This window comes from Typopeltis vanoorti, chromosome 4 (assembly GCF_054136105.1).
Source record: "Typopeltis vanoorti isolate ZY-2024b chromosome 4, IOZ_Tvanoo_1.0, whole genome shotgun sequence".
NCBI lineage: Eukaryota > Metazoa > Arthropoda > Arachnida > Uropygi > Thelyphonidae > Typopeltis > Typopeltis vanoorti.
In genome coordinates, this window is record NC_143552.1 from 128,542,530 (window position 1) to 128,557,251 (window position 14,722).

The following is a 14,722-nucleotide window of genomic DNA, read 5'->3' on the forward strand; positions in this document are numbered from 1 at the left end:
AATGGATAACAACACCTAATTCATTTTTTAGTTCTCATTATTAGAAATATGTGAAATGACAATAAATTCACCACTTCTGTAGCCCTATTATGTAACTTGAAGAAAAAAAGTTATTGTGAAATATGAGTGAATTAAAAATTTATATGATTACCTAATATAAATGATATAGATGATTACCTAATGCACCACTGAACATGTATGTATTATTGTTTGTTTATATATATGTATAAACAAATAAATAAGAACATGAAGTCCATGCAGCTCAATTTTGGCTTTAATCAAACCATTTTTGGTGGCAAAATTATGACTAAAGTATGTATGCCAAAATAGGCTAATGTTTCTCAGATGCACACTTCTAACACTCAGATTTTTTTTTTTTTTTTTTTTTTAAATACCACTATTTGACAATTTTTGAATAATTTATTTTAGTGTAGATTTCATTATTTTCATGATAGTTCTCATAAAAGCAATGGAAATATCAGCAATCAAAAATCTGACATTGAATAATTTCAAGCTGTATGTCAACATGACCATATGCTTATTTATTCAATATCAAATTTTGAACTCATGATTGCACTGCAACATGTATGCTGCAGTGTAATCCTGAATTCAATGTATTGTAAAAATTTTTTCCATCGTTCTATCTTTATTGGCAAAATATTTTGAAGTGTTCATAATCATCACACACACACACACACACACACACATACAGAGATATCAACCAAAACTATTCCTTTTTATAGGCAAAATTATATGAAATGATAACAATTCCCTTCTGGCTTTATGCAATTTAATGAACTTTGGTGTTTATGATCACTATTAAAATTTGTCATCTCAATGGACTGTTTTAGTGAAAAAATTAGGGAAGCATAATTATGTATATAATATATGAAGCAAAAATGGCTTTAGATTCAATTATTTGGTAAGAAATAGTCACTATACAAGAATGCTATTACAAAGTGCACTTTTTGTTACGATTCTCTGCAATTATTACTTTGTTTTTCCAATCTCTCTATTTATATAGGGAGGTAGTCTCCTCTGAGTGCTCCAGTTGGAAAACTGGATATCCTAACCCACAGAGATCATGGAGAAGAGATTTGGACAATAGGGGAAACATGGTAGCACTGTGAGTGAGAAAATAGTGAATTTTGCCATAAGGTGGTATAAACAAAGGAGCAAGACTGACTACACAGTCGTTTGACTTGCACGATGGGTCTTACTTGGCCTGAACATACCTTGCTTGTGAAGTGTTTCTATAGGAATGGGGAAAATGCTGCAGCAGCATTTTGTGAGTACCTAAAGACCTTGCAAAAAAAGCCCTAATAACACCAAATACAGTGCAACATCAATTTTAAGAGACAGGCAGTTTGACAGTCCAAAACAGAAAGGTGATGTAAATCTGAAATTCTGCAAATGACAGTAGATGTTGCAAGTGCAGTTGTCGAGCAGTCAAATGAGATTGTTGTAGGTTCATGCACTGCACATGCTGAAGCAAGAGAATTGGATTTGCTATTCACAACATTATGGAAAACTTCGCATAAAGCATTGCATGATGCTACTCATATTGAACTCGGTCACAGCCAAGAGAGTTACAAAAGGGGAGATGCTAGTATTCAAGGAACATTTGAATTGACATTTCTGGCACACAAGGATTGGCCTTAGAACATCCTATAGATGATGAAGCACATTTTCATGTTTCAAAACTGCTGCATCTGGGATACAGAAAATCCCTTTGCATTTCATCACGTTTCCTTACATTTAGGGATGCACCGAATACTCGGTTTTGCTTTGGTATTCAGCTGATTTGGTGTTTTTCAGATATTTGGCTTCGACCGAATTAGTAGAATATAATTCGGTAGTCAGCAGGCCAAAGCAGAAATATTCCTGTTACAAGTTATAATAAATGCAATTAATCTGGAAAAGCCTTCTCATATCTTGTGCACCGTTCAAATAGCAGGGTTTTGAAGGCTAATGAGTAAACTTATTTCACAGTACAATTTCTCAGAAGATTTTTTTTGGCTCTATCAGGTTATTCCTTGAAATTTTTTTTTTTCAAAAGGCAGAAATATTTATGACGAAGCCAGTTGTATGCCAAAAAATTCATTTTCTACATCATAACTTAACATGAATTCATTTTGATTATTAAATCCAGAATTATCCTCTATATTTCACAGTTTAAAATAAGTTGCATTAACATGTATATTTTTTATGTGAAGAAACAAGTGCAATATTTTTTAATGATATTTATGCTGTATTGTTTTTTTAAAGACAATGTTCTCTATGAAATTAAATCCTCCATTTCAATATAATAGTTTTATTATATCAAAATGGAGGATATTATGGACCCATCTATATTTTATAGTCAAATACAAAACAAAGCGAAGTTTCAAAAATATACCAGCAGGCTTATGAGAACAAGACGAGAATTGGAGTTAACCTTGGCTGCACGATTTAAACAACACAAACTCTAATCCACAATTGTATATTCACCTTTTATTAATGCATTGAGTAAGTTTCACCAGCCTAAAACACCAGGCTTCAAATTTACGGAGTCAAAAAAATACATGTGGAAGAGAAGACAATAGCTCATTCACAATGCTGTAACTTAGAATGTCAGTATGTTAAATTCATCATAAGTGATCTCCAGATGGATGCATGATAAAATATTAAACTATAGAGTGAAGATGCTTATATTTGTCTTAGATAGATGTTATAATAGATATTATTACAGATTCATCTATATTTTATAGCAACATATGGAACAAGGGAAAGTAAGAAATGCAGGAAAATTTCCTTACTTAATATTGAATATTATGTATCTTTTAACATTTTTGTATGCTTTTTTTATTCAATGGAATTTAAGAATTTTAAAGCATTCCCCCCTTTAAAAATGGATTTAAATAAAAAATAAAAACATAATGTTCGCATCGAAAGCAACTTTGTGTGAACTTTAAGGGGGAAAAAAATAAAAAAATGGTGAAACATCCATTAGTTATATTGTATTCATATTTTGTATTCATATTTAGTTATATTGTAGTTTTTGATGTGTTTAATTAAAATAAAGTTTGGTTCCTGTCATAAATTTACTTTTAAAAGATGTTTTAGTGATGTGTATAAATATGCAATGTAGATTATAATAATACTTTATTCATACTTATACATTATAATAACATTTCATACATCCTGCACATTGTTAAGTTCATTATTAATACAGCTAACCCTCGTATAATACGGATGTTAGGTTCCATAGAAATTGTGTTATATAAATCGCGTTATGCAAGACTCAGATCACATAGAAAAAGTAGGGTTATGTTCCGATATAATTTTTTTTAAAAATTATATAAACAACAATGACATATCCAACAAAAATATATTTTTATTTAATTCGGGTAATTCATTTAAATTAAGAAAACATATGAGCTATGAAACAAATACATAGTATAAACTTATAAAAATTACATATTCTACGTAAACTTCATTGCATATAATGCATAAATTAGGCAAAATAAAATAAGCTGCATATTTTAATCGTCATCACTGTCTTCAAAACTAACATTTTGTAATGCTCTTTCTTTACAAGTGTCCAGACGACGTCATCTCTTGGACATCATTTGTATAATTCTCGTTGCATACTTCAGCTGGTTTAGTTATCAAGAAGTCAGTAATAAGACCTTGCTTACCACTATGCTGCAATTTTTTATGAAGTTCATAATATGGAGCTAAACAAATATCCAATTGTCTCGTGAATTTTCCGGAGCACTCCATTGAGGGATCATTATCCATAAAATAACTTCCTACTTTTCTTGCCAAGTCTAATCCTTCTACTAATTTCTGTAAACTGAATTCTTTAAAGGATTCATCACAATCTGAATTTTCAGCAGACTTTCCCTGCCATTTGATTCGCCATCATCTATTAACTGTACCAGTTCCTCCTCATTTATATCTATTTCCCCATCAATTCATTCATTAAGTTTGTTTTCGACCATATCGCAAAAGCCCTCTAAGTGGCCATTACTATAAAAATAATTTTTTTACATAAAAAAAGCATGGCATATTGTATGTAACTCACCAGAAAATAAAGTGCTCAGCTGAGATTAACACACTTATAGTTTTTAATGCGCTCTCCTGGCAGAAAATGAAAACAATTTTCAAAATAAACACTTTTTATGGTAAACAATTGACGTACATGTGTGCTAAAGGGTATTTCCCCTAATATAAATTCGCTACTTATAACTACATGCACGATATGGACAGACGCAAATTTACCGAAGATAAAATTTGATTTTTAAGTCGCGTGGGCGGTGAAAAATATATGAAAAGATAAAGGGTTACTACAATTTGTAGACAGTGTTATATCAAAGCTGCACTGTATAAATACCAGATTGAACAAGAGTTAGTAACAATTTGCAGACCGCGTTATACGAGGGTTACCTGTATATGTTTTTAAAATACATTCAATTTAACAAACTTTCGGCAATAACGGACACCCCTTCCCACCAATTAGTCCGTTAAATTGAGGGTCTACTGCATACATAAACTTGGAGTTTCGAATAAAGAGAGAGAGAGAGCTTATGAGAATGCAATCATCTGCATCTGAGTTGTCATTGCTTGCACTACTTAAAAACCTTTCCAAGTTTCTCAAGTAGTGCATGAAATAAATTGATCTGTTTATTTTATAAATCTGAAATGATGTTTAGGCTCTTTGATAATTACTCTTAAGAACCGACTGCTGTTCACTTATGAAAAATATAATTTTTTGGTATCGAATGAGAATTCTTGTTATTTTCAATCTGCCTGATCTCTGATGAAAACTAACTGTTTGAAACAGCTGTCAGGCCAGTGAAACCTTAAACAAAAGAACTAATATAAAGCAAATATATGGATACCTCAACAGCTCGCATGTCTTTTTAGTAGTGCAAGCTAAGGTAACTCTGATGCTGAAGATTACATTCTCATAAGCTATCCAGTCAGCTTTCAAACCTTTCAAAGTTTATATATATATATATATTTATTTATTTTCATTTGAACACATGGTGAGGTGAAATATTATTAACCATGTTTTTTAATCTTTCTTCATTTTGCAATTTGGCCAAAGCATAATTAATTAAATTTTAAACATTGCAAATTGAATTTTATAAATAAATGCTTTGAACAAAAAAAAAATACTCATTAAAAATTTTTATCAATTTTTAGTGAGCGTTATTACTATTTGAAAACATTTGCTTAAAAATTTTAATTCAGCATGCTTCAGCCAAATTTCAAACTGAATATTCGGTTTCGTTTGCTAAATCCTGCTTCACCGCATCCCTACTTACATTCTCTAAAGGTCACAGTATAGACAGGATTTATAGCTAAGTTCATTATCGGGTTGTTTTTTCTTCGAACAAATCCATCAAACCGAACACATGACCTGCATAGTCACAGCTGCACATTATCAGGATGTGCTGAGCAGTTTTGTCATCCTGCAACTGCAACAAAGAGTGTAGCTAAACACAACTGTGTTGATGAAGGATGGAGCACCTCTCCACATAGGATGGGAAGTTCAACTATTATTACGTCAACATTTCATGGATGATAGAGTAACCAGTTCCTCATGTTCTATAAAATGGCCACTGCGTTCACCAGACCACTGACTTTTAGCTTCGGGGTTACCTCAAAAGCAAGGCATATCAAGGCAAAGTTCTTCACCTGGCAAGTTTGAAAAACAGAATTCCATATAATGTGCGAAACCTTTCAACAGATCAGTTGTGTTTCACTGCAGACAATGCTATATGGTGGTATTAGCTATTGGTCCTGCACAAAGAATAATACATTGAGTATCACCTAAATGGATCATCTGAATCTTCTTTACAGCTCCATGTAGCATGTCAACTCTATATGATGTTTTTTTTGTATCACATTATTTTATGAAATGAGCAAAATAAACATCATTGAATAACTTTATTTGTCATTGACTCAGAATCATTTCACAATCACATACCATCTGATTCACATTAATGTAATTTTCTCCTGCTCACAGAACCATGGTCAGTTTTGAACTAACTTCTTTACAAAATCTCCTCTACATGATCGTTAGGTATCAACCAAGTTTAAGAGGATTTCATCTAATGGTTCTCTCTCTCTCTCTCTCTCTACAGACTGCTCTGGACATACATTGATTCAAAACACCCTGCATGAATGTGAGTAATTTTTGAGTTTATGCTATTGTCATCACTCCTAGATGGATTTAAGTCTTCCAGTGGTATGCTAATAATGATAATTAAAAGAAATTGAAGACCTTCATTTTGCATATATTTTTACTTAATATCTTTCTTTTCTTTTTATTTTTTTAAGCATTTTCAACTGGATAACTGTTCAAATAAGTATGAATTGCTGAAATATCAGAATGATGTGCATTTTCGTAAGATTGTACTAATTCAAACTACATCAATAACTAAGCTTTCAATTTCTAAAACCTATGAAATCAAGAGATTTACATTAAATATAATAATCAGATTTTTGTAATATTAAGATATTAAACTTACTTTAGACTCTTGTTCCTGCAACAGACTTGCTAATTCCTAAACAGAACAGTAGCATTTTTGTTAAAAACAAAATTATTAATTTCATATAAGCAGCATTTTTTTTTGACAGGATTTTTTTAACAATAAAAATAGTATTTGTATAATAAACAAAAAAAGTCAGACTGACTTTGATCCAGCGTATAGATAACAAATGCATGTTTCTAATGTGTAATAATAAATGATAATTATTATTATTATGGGTGACTCCAAGGAGTCCTTAGACTCATCGAGGGAGGCCCTAAACATCATGTCCATCACAACTATTCGACATTCACACAGTATCTATCATACTTTGCCTTGAACTCATTCACTGTCATATCACCCACAACAGACTCTGGCAGCTTATTCCACTCATTCACCACTCTAAAAGTAAAAAATCCAGCTCTAGCACCCTTACTAACCACAATCTTGCCCAGCTTCCATGGATGTCCCCTAGTCCTCCTACAACCAGTCCTGTTCTCAAAAATATCCTCTGAATTAATCTTATAGAAACCCTTCAGCAATTTGAATGTCTCAATCATATCTCCCCTTTTCTGCCTATCAACCAATTTCTGCAACCCACAAATCTTCAACCTGTTTTCATAAGGTTTATTCCATAGACCTGCTATCATCTTGGTCACTCACCTATGGATTCTCTCAACCTCCTCCCCATCAAAAAGAAACCTAGGTGACCAAATCTGGGCACAGTAGTCAAGATGGGAGTCTTATCAAGGCTCGATACAGAGGAACAATAACTTGCTTATCTCTGCTCATCAAAGTATTCTTCAGTATCCAAGTGATTTGATGAGCTAATTTAGCCACTTTTGCGATGTGCCCCCTAAACTTAAACTCCCTATCCACCAACACTCCCAAGTCCCTGGCCTCATCAATCTCCTGGAGTATAGTTCCACCAATGTGATATACTGCTGCTAATCTTTTCACCCAAAATGCATAACCTTACATTTTGCCACATTAAATTGACATCCATTCTCCTTAGCCCATACCTCCAATCTATCCAAATTATCCTGCAAAATTTTGACATCTTCTGCCTTCACTATTGCCCTACTCAACTTTGCATCATCATCAGTGAACAAATGAACCGTTCCGCTCGGATCCTTCCCTATATCGTTAATGAACAAATTAAACAGCAGTGGTCCAAGAACAGAATCCTGCAGCACACCACTAGTCACAGGCCATCTTTTGGACTCTACTTCTGAGTAAACTACTCTCTGGTATCTCTCCATCAACCATCCTCCTATCCATCTCACCAACCTTATATCCATTCCCATATGTTGCAGTTTACAGATTAGACTTCCATGTGGTATCCTGTCAAAGGCCTTAGCCAGGTCCAGCAGTATCACTGTAAACCCATTACCCTTATCCAGTTCAATAAATAAATATTCCCAGATATTCAGTAATCAGAGTTATTCAGTGATTTGCTTACTGCCAGAATTGGCAGCAGGCAAATAATTTTGATACACAGTGTTATGAAAAAATAAAAAACTTTACAATGTGGAAATTTTAATGAAAAGCATCTTCCTCTTCAAGCACCCTGTGCTCTGACATTTGACTTAGTCATAATTCTCTTTAGCACAACATTATCATAGTGTATCCATTCCATTGTTCCATAACACTGTTATAAAATATGAGAAAATTGCTAAAACATGACCTTCCTTTCATGCTGTTCCTTGTAGAGTATAGCATGATTATCTACCCATTTCTGTATGCGAGTTCTTACCAACTTCTCTAAAATCGTCACATACCAGAGATACTCAATATCAGATGGAATATCAGCCTGTTTGCTACAATATAGCAAACGGGCTGATATTCCATCTGTCCCTATATACAAATTTTTGTCCAGGATATACAACAGCTCTTCAACCTCATTTTCATGAACCTCTAACTCTTTATCGAATGTAACAGTAGCACTAAGCACCATGTTACATACACCTAGTTGATATATCTTAGCAAAGTAAGCACTCATTAATTGAATGATCTCATTAGTTTCTGATACTTGAGTACCATCTGCATTCAATAAAGTTATTCTTCCACATTCATTCTTTATTTTGCTTGCGGCATAATGATAAAATTCTTCTGGATTGCCTTTAGCTTATGAAGTTAATTTCTTTTCATATTCAGGTTTAGCATTCCTAACAATATCTGTTACTTTTCTGTCCTGAGTTTTATATTTCATAACTTCAATTCTTATTCCTCTAACTCTTATCTCACGATATTCTTTCCACATCATCTTCTTCCTGTGGAGCTCTTGATTAATAAGGTTGCACATCCATTTCACTCCCAACCTATTTATTCTTCGAACACTAGGGATACATTCAGATACAGCCTCATTTATGCACTTTTTCAAAAGATTCTCATGCATTGCTGACATTTTTCCCATTCCGTAACTGATACCATGGGACTAAAGATAGTATTCTCCTAAGTTGATCATAATTTTCAGCTTTGTAGTTCAGCATGAAACCTGTTTTAATCGGAGCATCAATACAATTAGATACTTCCCAAGAAAGCACATCATGATCGCTGTCACCAGTTAGTGATAAAATAGCCATATTCTTGACAGAGATCCCTTATGACGATATGAGCAAATCCAACATTCTTTGACCTCGAGTTCCTTCTTTCACATGCTGCTCGAGAAAGTTGTCTCGCAACAATTCAATAAATTTCTCTTCTTTCTTATCACGAGATTTCTCTTCTACCCAATCAATGTTCGTAAAATTAAAGTCGCCCATAATGATCATATGTTATAAAGACTAAACTGATGATGCATTTCTTTGTCAACTGCAACCGAGCCGCCAGGTCTGTAGCAATGCCCCACCATATATTTCATTCTGTTAACTTCCACTTCACACCAAATAGACTCAAACTCAACATTACATGGGACACAGTTGCATTATGGTTTTCATGTGTTTCTACCCTAGCTGGACTTTAGTCATCTGATATCATTAGTAGCACTTCTACTCCTATCTCTTCTGTCATTCCTAAAAATAGTATACCCATTACACTCAATCCCACTTACCATATCTGATTCTGATAGGGTTTCACTAATGCCAGCAATCTGAGAGGCCACATCGTATTCAATAAAGCAGCGAACTCAACCCCTTTGTTTCTAATGCTCCTGGCATGTGTGTGTAGACATAATAAATTACCACCTAGCCTATTCTTATAATTAGGTATGCAGTCTATTTGGTCTTGTTCTAGAATTTTCTCTTTTCCCTTCCTAGACATACTTAAAAGATCCAAATCCAAAGCATATTTTTCCACTCCTTTGCCACATATATAACCATGTTCGAAGACAGTTATATCTTTATCACGTTTGCATACCATAGCTGAACTTGCACACACCTTTTTCCCCATTCCTCCCTTGATGATCTAGTTTTCCTGACTCTCTGCATTAGGTCTCATACCAAGAAGTAATACCTCTAGGCTTCTGATGCCAAATGAAATCAAGTGCAGGCCATCCTTGTTATACAAGTTTTTTCTGCCATCAAAGATACCCCACACATCTAAAAACTCGCATCCATATCTTCTCCATAGCCTGCGCATGAAATCATTTTCTATCATTGATGAGACCTCAATAAAGGTTGAAACCGGTCTGGGTAGTGACCTCCTCTCATAATGTAGAACAGTAATACATCTCCTAGGAGAAGTTCACATTATGGGTAAATACCAAGAATAGTGATTGGAAGCTTGCTCCACCCTTACTATGAGTTGCCTCAGTTTGCACTGCCAAATGGGTTCAGGTGTTGCACTATCCAGGTATTTTGCTTATGCTTGGAATCGCCAAACTTTATATAGTTTCTATATTCGGCATGAAACTCTGAGTTTTTTTATTCGGCTAAGAAACAATATGGAATGTAATATCCCTTAACTTAAATAAGTTCATGTCACTGAATTGAAGCCTTTGGCTCTTCATATAATTAATAATGTCTACCTTTGTTTCCTTGATGACTATAGAAAGGCTTTTGACTCTGTTGATCATGTGCAACTGTGGACTGTGCTAAGTAACAATGGGAGTACCAGAGCATTTCATTATCCTTCTGAGGAATCTTTATTATGAAAAAGAAGCTACTGTCCAAACAGATCTTGAAGAAACTAAGTATTTCACTATAGGAAAAGGGATGCAACAAGGATGTATTTTATCTCTGTACCTGTTTAACTTGTACAGCGAATACATTTTAAGAATGGCAGTGCTGGAGAAGTCTTCAGTTAGAATTAAAATTGTGGAAGAAATAATAATTTGAGGTATGCTGATGATACCACCTTGCTAAAAGAATGCAAAGAAGATTTGGAAGAACTTATTATGAAAGTTAAAGAAGAAAGTGCTAAATATGGTCTTAAACTTAACCTCAAAAAAACAAAAGTATGGCAACATGTGAACTTAATGATTTTGAAGTAGATGGGGAGAAAATGGAAGCAGTTAAAAATTTTGTGCTCCTAGGATCCTGAATTGATAAAGATGGTTATTCTACTGAAGAAGTTAGAAGATCATTACTCAGAAAGAAAGCAATGACAAATTTAAGCAAGATCTTTAAAGATAAAGATATTAGCCTCGCAACAAAAATCAGAATCGTGAAAGAAATGGTATTCCCTGTGGTACTGTATGGATGTGAAAATTGGACCCTGAGAAAGAGTGAAAGAAGGAAGATAGATGCATTTGAATTATGGGTTTGGAGACGCTTACAAAGAATACCAATGGACTGCAAAGCAAACCAATAAATCAATGATAGACAGAATAAAGCCAGATTGCTCCCTCGAAGCTATGATCATCAAGCAAAAATTGTCATACTTCGGACATATTATGCGAGCAAATGACAGCCTGGAGAAGATGATGATGATGCTTTCTAAAGTTGATGGTAGCAGGAGAAGAGGAAGACCAAGAATTAGATAGGTGGATGGAGTTAAAGAAGCAACTGGAATACACTTGAAATTCTGAAAGACATGGCCAGGGACAGATCTGAATGGAGAATGTATGTTCATAGAATCACCAGGAGTCGAAAACAACTCGATGGAACATAACAAACAAGCCCAAGCTGTTTTAAGTCCTTATAGCTATCTGCGCTCCATATGCCATGTAAAGAGATGGTTGCGCAAATAAACCTCGGAGTTTCCCCATGCTCCTCCCGTATCTTACTAACTAGATCTTGGTTATTCTTATAATAGCTTACCATATTATTATGGCTATAGGCAAGTGGGTGCCCTGTTCCCACCATCTGGGCATCAACTACCCAAACATCACCATCTCTTTTAATCACTGTTTGGCTTACACAAACCCGCAGAGGTCCTATAATGTGGCTCCACCGCAGTCTCCCAACCTTTGTTCTTAAAGCAGTTGTTCAGAATGGAGACCACGGCGTCATGCCTCCACATGCGGACCCCATGAGTGCAGAAGCAACACTGGGCTATATGAGATAATGTCTCGCTGTAGTGGCAGCCAGCGCTACAGTTTGAGTCGTCACTACCCCATCGAGCTGTGCAGGCTCGAATGGGCAGGGCATTATTCCTCGTCCTGATAAGGCCAATATACTCGAACCCAGGGAGGAATCCGGTGCCATCATGATGGGAAGGCACCAGATATGACTCTTTTAAAGGAGCAACATCTACAGAACAGTGCAGCAGAGATGCCCATCTCTTGTGTTCTGCAGGTGCTGACTCAATTAAGGTAACTTGATAATGGGACCAGCCTTTAGCCCACCTAAAGTCTTCTTGTATTAATGGACTATAGACAGCCTCTCTGTAGATAGGGGAAGAAGATAGTTCTAACTTTGCAATTCTGGACAGCTGCAGGCATGGGATCAGCCATCTAAGTGATGGAACTCTGAGCCTGCCATCCTTCACCCTCGATTGGAAATATGCAGTAGGGATGTCAGGTAGCAGTTGGAGCCATGATCTCATGGCTGAACAGATAGCCCTGTCCATTCGGGACAGTACCGAGATATATGTCCTACCAAGCACCGACTTGTGGTAAAAGCGAGGTAGGAGATAGTGGGAAAGGAAAACAGTCTTTGCTGGGGCTTGAGAGGAGCTCTCCTCAAAAAAGCGATCCCAGCTTCTAGGATAGAAGGCACAGAAGACCTTCCCGTTGGAGTGAACATGATACGAGGTACCTCCACTCTTCCAGGATGGTCAAAGCATACAACAGCCTCCCATGCAGGGAAAAACTCTATAGTCTCGACCTTAAGCTTCTTGTCACACCAGCAGGGACAAGAGCTAAAGAGCAGGCTTCTCTACATTAATAGAAAGGCCTGGTCAAGGAGTTCCTGCAAGCCCATCTTAATAGAGGCTACGAGAATAAGATCGTCCACAAAGGCCATAGCATTAAAGGAAGAAGCGGCTGAGAGTAGCCTATATGGCTAAGAAGGGAGTGAAGAAACTCATCTATGATGCAGTTAAAGAAAAGCGGAGATAGAGGATCACCCTGGCGAACACCCTGCACCGTGGGAATAGCAGTTGCACGGGACCTTGTTGTGATAGTGATGGAGCTACCCAAGTATAGCTCCATAACATAGGAAAGAAAGGGTTCTGGACATCCAGCAATAGACAGCACTCGAAGGAGAGCAGGAAGGGAGACTCTATCAAAGGCCTTTTGGAGGTCCAGCGATGCCATATATAGAGGCTTAAGGCAGCGTTGGGAATCAGAGAGAAGAGAAGAAAGAAGATATATATTCTCGGCACAGCCATCCAAAGGGACAAAAGCTCTCTATCTATAATCATGCTGTATATGTTGCTGAAGTTGTTTAACTAAGATTTTATGATAGAGTCTAAGTATCACAGGGGAGATGGTAATAGGTCTAAAGTCTGATGCATGGATTGAAGTTTCTTTCTTCAGAATGAAGATAGTTCTTGAAGCACGTAGGTATGGTAAGGAGAATGTCCAATAAGTCTTGAAGAATCTTCAACGGCACCTTCCAAAGCCTAGCCGCAGGAAAGCCATCAGGTCCAGAGGCAGAGAAATTGGATGGAAGAGCTGCTTTGATCTCCTGGATGGAGACAGGCTGGTAGATTTGAAGGGCAGGAATGGACTTCAATATCGTAGGTGGTCATCATCAGAGATTGTGGAGGTGGAGCAGAAAAGACTGTACTCCCTACCTGTGGCAGACAGGCTGCCAATTCTTGAACTAAGGCTTTGTAACTAGCTTTTCATCTATGACACTTGATGGCATCCAAAGATCTTAATGGGAATACCCTAAATAAAGCCTCATTGATGTTCTTTATTCCTCGAGCCGTCAACTGGATCTCATGAGCGGCAAGGATTTTTTCTTCTTTGGCAGTCCAACATGCTTTGACGAGCTCAGTTCTTATTGCAGCGCTGGCTTCTGCTGGATGTTTTGAGGTGCCATGCACACCAAGGCCAACTGCGGTGGAGAATGCATGATCGCAGACCTGACACACCAAGTGTCTGAGATTTGGAACTCCTTGGTTGCCGGAACAAGCATGATGAGAACTTGAAGAAAGGGGTTGATGACAGTCCTCGCAGAGCTTTCTTTTAACTTTCTTCCTGAGGATGGCGCTGGGATGGGTGGCAGGATCACCTCCAAACAAGAAACAGATATCTGGAATCACACTTGATGAGTTTCCTGGCTCCGGCCTATAAGAGTCGGAGTTTTCATCTGATGAGTTATTGCAAGTGAGGAAACTTAACCCTACCAGGGCTGCTAACCCTGGAAGGGAGGAATAGCGTAGCAGGCCAGTCAGTCACCAGAAGGTGTCCAGGAATCGCCCCTAGGAGGCCGCCTACTGTTGCACTTGCAGACTCGCATCCCCCGTATATCACTTTTTGATATCTATCAGTCAGCCATACTGTCATCCATGCTACTACTTTATAATCCAACATATTTATCCAATTTATGCAACAGTTTTCTATGCTGTATTCTGTCAAAAGCCTTAACAAAATCCAAAAGTATTAGGGTGTATCCATTCCACTTGTCTAGTTCAATAGTAACATTATTATAGAATGTGAGCAATTTGCTAAAACATGACCTTCCTTTAGTAAACCCATGCTGTTCATTACAAAGTAGAGATTCTCTGTCAACCCATTTCTGAATGCGAGCCCTAACCTACTTTTCCAAAATCTTCACCACCACTCCTGATATGCTGATTAGTCGATAGTTGGATACATCAGTCTTTGCACCACCCTTGTGCAATGGGATTACCATAGATTCTTT

At 36.5% G+C, this 14,722-nt stretch overlaps 1 protein-coding gene across 1 annotated transcript in view; it reads right to left on the reverse strand.

Moving 5' to 3' along the window:
- LOC150107669 (uncharacterized) overlaps window positions 1-14,722 on the reverse strand; it is a 226,910-nt gene that overhangs the window by 94,918 nt on the left and 117,270 nt on the right. Inside the window, exon 7 of the mRNA XM_090392164.1 lies at window positions 6,525-6,560. Within this exon, the coding sequence (XP_090248290.1) occupies window positions 6,525-6,560 (36 nt within the window). The remainder of the gene's footprint in view (window positions 1-6,524; window positions 6,561-14,722) is intronic.